We start from the raw sequence: 6174 nt of genomic DNA, 5'->3' as shown, positions 1-6174 counted from the left end.
CGCAAGCAAGCTACAGTGTCTCGGAGTAGTACTTAAGCTGAGTACAAAGCAGTTGCTAATGCCACAGCTGAGATCATGTGGGTGCAGCCGTTGCTTCGAGAGTTGAAGGTCTCTCTGACTCAGCCGCCTGTCCTTTGGTGTGATAACATCGGTGCCACATATCTTTCAGCCAATCCAGTATTTCATGCCCGAACGAAGCACATCGAAGTTGACTATCATTTTGTGAGGTAACGTGTTGCTCAGAAGCTCCTTCAGATCAAATTTGTTTCTTCTAAGGATCAGCTTGCTGATATTTTCAGCAAACCCTTGCCCTTGCCTTCTTTTGAAGGATGTCGACGCAATCTTAACCTTCCGAGTGTTTCAGGACATAGTTAAGATTGAGCGAGGGTGTTAGACTAAGTATATAGTAGATATACATGTTGTAACATAACCTGTATTTGTACGGTTCCCTCTTATAAATATATGACAGCCGTACCCACCAAGGGTATCGAGCATTGTTCCAAACCCTACTATGTCTAACAAAGCCTTTCTTTTGGCCTATGAAACTACCTCGAATATAATACTCCTTTGGTCCCAAAATAAGTGTCTCAACTTTGTATTAACTTTAGTACAAAGTTGTACTAAGCTTGAGACGCTTATTTTTGGACGAAGGGAGTATATAACACTATGTATGAACATCATACCTAAATATCTATTTTCTTATGCTTCAATTATTTAATAATCGGTCTCTAAATATCCTAATTCTGATGATCTAAAAACTTGGTTCACTCTTGCCCTTTGCGCCATTGGCACAATGGGTCATCTAGTTCTCTTAAACAATAAACAGGCTGCACCGTGGAGTTACTAAAGATCGATGTTGAACTTATTCATGTCGGCTTGTACTGATTAGCCAAGTGATTATTCGGTATATCTGAATATATCGTGCAATAAAATTCTACCTACTCTCATAGGATGTGATTTAGCGCTAAAACTCACAGTTAAGTTATCGCAATTTCCATGTTTGATATAATTATTTTTCTCCACAAAGCAGTAAAATACACTTAAATTATGATGACCATATGGCCAAAGGGACAGTAGTTACTTTCAGTATATTAGTACTTCATTCGTGCAAATTTGAGTGAATTTGTGGGCTGCTATTATGTTAGGTGTTTATAAATCTGATTGGAATGGGACTTAGACCAGATGGATTGGGATATATAAGCTTCTTCTTCCAATTGGATTGAGTGCTTTCAAATTGCTAGCCTATGGAGATGCACGGGTTGATAACTAGTTGCACTAACTGAGAAAGGGATGGTAACACCTAAGATGTAACGGCAGTGGCAAAAATGTAAGAAATTTAACAGTGTAGTGGCAAAAGCAATGGCACAATTATAATTGCAGGAGAAACTAGTTGCATCGACCTAAATTCCCATATAGTTGGGCAAGCGTGACTAACCATAAATCATGTCCAAAGAAGCCACGGAAGTACGGAACCTAGCTTAGAAGATACAGCTGTGTGCACAATATTCTAGATTCCAACCATCTGTGATACGGTCATATGGAAATTGTAAAACTGAAAGAAAAGAAGTCATTCATGTCATTTGATATCCAGCAAAGAAATAAGTCCGTAACTAAACACTACACAAGACAAAGCGCTAGAATGATTCAGAGACAAGAACAGACCATATCAGTCCAAGCAGAACAAAATCTAGCAACGAGGGAATAAACTGTACTCTCAAATATCTACATTGCAATACATCAGATACTATGCTTCAGACGATTATGGAGTCAATGTTGTCAATCCCGGAGGTTCATAAACAGACACTATTGGTGTACTAAAAACACCAAAACTGTACAACTACATTTGGGAAAAATATAAAATAGCCAATACACTTCGAAGGAATAAAAAAAATGTATATACAGTTGATTGGGTATTACGTATTTACTTTGGTCCTTGACTCTTACAAAATATTTGTTTTCCATGCAAAGTTTTTATAACCAAGCACAGTAAAGTAGTCAAGTGAGAAAAGGAAACATGTCTGAGACTATTTTAGATACTAAGTGGGTGGGACACATATTCAATACTTATGTACGAAGATATACTTGCATGCAGAATGTCTCTACTAACAAATTCTTACACATTTGCTATTTTTGTTAGGGTGTTAGGGCAAGGCCTTGAACACTAATTAATAACACTTACATGCACAAGAATTTTTAAAAATGTGAAGTTGAGATTGGCCTAGTGCATTTCCAGGAAATCTTACATTGGCGTATCAGAGTGTATTGGGCCAAATGGTAACTTTGTAGTTCATAGAGCTTTATAGCACCAATAAAAAAGGATACCACTATTACTTACTCCCTCTGTAAAGTATATGATCTAAAAAAGTCTTGTATTACTTTACAGAGGGAGTAGCATACAACTTATAAAAAATAGACCAATAACTTGCTAGCATGTCCTGTTTTTATAATAACAAAACCACATATAGAAGGTGTTGGTCATGCTGGGATAATGGCTACATTTCCTCCAGTAACATTAAAGGTATGCTGCTACATCAATTTAATATTTGTTGCATGCTATGCTCAATTGCACAGAGCTTTTTCTACCGTTCAACATAAATAATACTGTCAGTATGTAACATATATCCCATAGAAACTGGATCAATATTACGTCCAAATAGATAGACCGTAACCACTTTAGGTCTGAGTTGTGAACAATTAGGTGGCTGCCTAACTAACCACCATTTATAAAAATAAAACAAAAAACTAACCACTATTTATAGCTTGCTGCTAACGCGTAGGTGGCAGCGTAAGTGCTCAGAGACCTTGACTTACAACACTTAAATGGCTAGAACAGTGTCCACTGCGAATATGATCAACATAGGTTACATAAATTCAACTGGTTAGACAAAAAATGACACGCCATCCAGTAAAAGTTTTGCCTATATCCAAATAGATGAGTAACATAGAGAACATTACATGGAAATGGAACATCTAATGACCATCTAGTATATTTGGTGTTCAAATATCATAAGCCATGTCATATTATTTCTCAATGTTAACTATCGCGTATGTTGCTGCTTGTGGATATTATTATCTCTTAACGCAAGAAACACAGATGATTCACTAGAAAATTGGAAATCTTGGAAAGCACTCAGGACATATCATATGCAAGAGCAGTAAGAAATCCAGATGAGCCAAAACTAATATTCGGAGATATCATAGGTCGATAGCCCTATCTTAGTAGGGTTTAGATAAGCTGACAATCTTGTAGGCTGTGACATTGTGCATTATTTTCTGGGACATTTGATTAGCTACCTGGCCCGAACACTGTCCCTGACCCGCAAAAAGTGAGGAAGAGAGACTTAAACGTAAGGCAAGGCAGTGAGCTGATGATTAGCACAATTAAGTTACAAAAGACAGATAACTACTCCCTCTGTACCGGAATATATGTCGTTGAAGCAACTGTAGTTCAACTTCTCCAGCGACATATATTTAGGTACCGAGGGAGTACCTACAAAAATTGTACCAAACTATGTCGAGCATCGCGCACTAAGACACGGAAAAAATATCAGCCAGCCAAGGAAAAAAGCTAGCAATAATAATGCCAATCATTTGGTGGTTCTTTCCCCATATTTCGCACCTTTACGCATCAGGTACTATGCTGAGCACAACAAACCGTAATGTTTCCAATCTCAAAACTTAACAGTTAACACACATATCACATAAATTCCTTGTCTTATTTTTTGAAACATGATACTACTACTTAATAAGCAACAACAGTACCTACTGGGTGCCATCCTCGGGGAAGCGCGATTCGACCCCGCCGTGCACATGCTGCCCTCCGGCGCCGGCAGCCGGGGTTGAGACGCCACCGCCAGGTCCGGCAGCTGAGGGCCCTCCGGCGCCGTGCTGAAGCTCGATAACGAGCCAGCGGACGGCCTTGCTCATCTGCTCGAGGCGGACGGCGCTGATTGGCTTGATGCCGGGGGCAGCCAGCGCGACGCTTGCGGGCGCGGAGGCGGAAGAGGAAGATCCCGTGGCCTCGTCGACGAGACACTCGGAGCCGATGCGCTGGCGGATGGACTCAACGAGCTCCTCGGCGTGGTCGCAGGAGACGCGGAAGAGCTCCCATCGCTGCTTGAAGGCTTCAAGCGCCGCGTCTGTGGCTGCCGTCTTCTGGCCGCCCGACTGCTCGCGAGCTTCCATCACGGCCACCGCAGCCGCCACGAACTCCTTATACGCCGCGCTCAGCTCGTCGACCGTCGCGTCCATTCCGCCGCCCGAACGTTTCTTACGCATCATCCGACACGCTCCGCTGACGCTATAACCCGAAAATCCCCCAATTTGAGCACGGGGGACTCGCAGGTACCCAGGTACACATAGGCTTGAAGATCCAGGCCGTCCATTTTGTTTTACTGTCTAGGGTTCTCATAAATATGAGGAAAAAAATTATGAGCTGGTACATCTATACATCTGGGCAGACGGCCTAGTCAGTGAATGGTCACAAAATCTTGACTCGACCGCAGCCCTCATACCGGCCCTATACGGCCGGGCTGACAAACATCCTCAGCCCACATCTGAGACGGATATGGGGAGGCCCGGACGTGTCTGGGCGCATCCGCCACGTCGGATCTAGCCCACGCTGGCCCATCCCGATCCTGCATATATTCACCCTATCCGCATCTTAGACAAAACCCTAGCCACTCCACTTCATTCCGCCCCCAACCTCCATTTTGGTGATCTCAGGCCTTCTCCGGCATGACGGACATCGGATTCGACTCCGAAACCTTGGAGAGGAAGCGGGAGGATGTCTAATGGGGACAAAGGGTTGAAACAGTACACCACATCAAATGGAGACATGTACGTAGTCATATATCTTGCACATTGTAGGTGAATTCAGCGACAGGTAAGCGCTCCTCCGACTCCTTGATATTCTTCCTAATGAGCACGCGAAGAAGTGTCGATAGCGTATGGTTGACCACCTCGGTTTGGTCATCGGTTTGGCGATGATAGACCAGAGAGAACATGAGTTTGATTCCAAGTTTGGTGCATAGGGTCTTCCAAAAGTAGCTGAAGTACTTGATGTCATGGTAGGAGACAATTGTTTTTAGCACTCCATGAAGATGTAAGATGCCCTACAAAAGAGATTTGCAACATGTGAAGCATGGGCTACTTTGTTGCATGGAATGAAATGTGTCCTTTAAGAGAAGCGATGCACAACGGCAAATATTGAGTCTTTGCCATTTCTAGTCCTAGGCAAACTAAGTACAAAATCCATGGTTATATCCTCTCAAGGTGCATATGGTATAGCTAAAGGCATGTATAATCCATGGAATTGAGCTTTTGACTTAGCTTTACGGCATGTGCAACAACATTTGGTGAAGCACGTCACATCTCAAAACATCCTGGGCTAGTACACATTTGTGAGAGTGGGGAATGTCTTATCCCAGACAAAGTGTCCCATGAGGCCTCCATCGTGTGACTCTTGCAAAAGCAACAAATGCAAAGAGCTCTCGAGCACGTAAAGCTTGTTAGCATGCATAAGATATCCATATTTCAAATTGTAACGCTCCCAATAAGTGTTATCATGACATTTGGCAAAGTGAAGCACGAAGAATGTATCATGCTCATATAGGTCTTTGATACGCTCGAAACCAATGGCATTAAGCTCTAGTTGAGCATGCATTCGAGGGAAAGAGTGTCTGCCACGACATTCTCTTTACCCTTAATGTATTTGATGACATAAGGAAAAGGTTCAATGAATTCACTCCATTTAGCATGTCGTTTATTCAATGTATTTTGGCCTCTTAGATACTTGAGAGTTTCATGATCGAAATGAATAACAAATTCTCTAGGCCTAAGGTAATGCTCCCAAACATGCCTAACATTCACAAAGGCATACAATTCCTTATCATATATGAGGTAGTTCAATTGAGGTCTGGATAGTTTCTCATTAAAATAATCAATTGGTCACCGCTCTTCTATTACGACACCACCTATAACATTACTCCTAGCATCACAATGCACTTCAAAAGTTTTATCGAAGTTGGGTAAAGTAAGCAAGGGCGCATGAGTTAGCATATTCTTAAGCTCATTGAACGCTTTGTCTAGTGAAGGTCCCCATATGAAGGGTGCATTCTTATTACTCAAAGCATGTAAAGGTGAAGCAATCATGCTAAAGTCCTTAACGAAAAA

At 42.0% G+C, this 6174-nt stretch overlaps 1 protein-coding gene across 1 annotated transcript; it reads right to left on the bottom strand.

The window, feature by feature from the left end:
- Nucleotides 1–3098: 3098 nt before the first annotated feature.
- LOC109732039 (mediator of RNA polymerase II transcription subunit 32) lies at nt 3099–4331 on the bottom strand. Its single transcript, XM_073510228.1, has 2 exons — nt 3758–4331; nt 3099–3312 (listed from the first exon to the last, which is right to left on the bottom strand). Exon 1 carries the CDS (start codon nt 4279–4281, stop codon nt 3763–3765), a length of 519 nt encoding a protein of 172 aa, XP_073366329.1. The 5' UTR covers nt 4282–4331; the 3' UTR covers nt 3099–3312; nt 3758–3762.
- Nucleotides 4332–6174: the final 1843 nt, after the last annotated feature.

This window comes from Aegilops tauschii, chromosome 1 (genome assembly GCF_002575655.3).
Source record: "Aegilops tauschii subsp. strangulata cultivar AL8/78 chromosome 1, Aet v6.0, whole genome shotgun sequence".
NCBI lineage: Eukaryota > Viridiplantae > Streptophyta > Magnoliopsida > Poales > Poaceae > Aegilops > Aegilops tauschii.
This window is presented reverse-complemented; position numbering and strand designations above follow the sequence as displayed.

Bases quoted from the DNA above. Each gene is read 5' to 3' on its own strand.
- LOC109732039 (XM_073510228.1), bottom strand. From the start codon at position 4,281: ATGATGCGTAAGAAACGTTCGGGCGGCGGAATGGACGCGACGGTCGAC.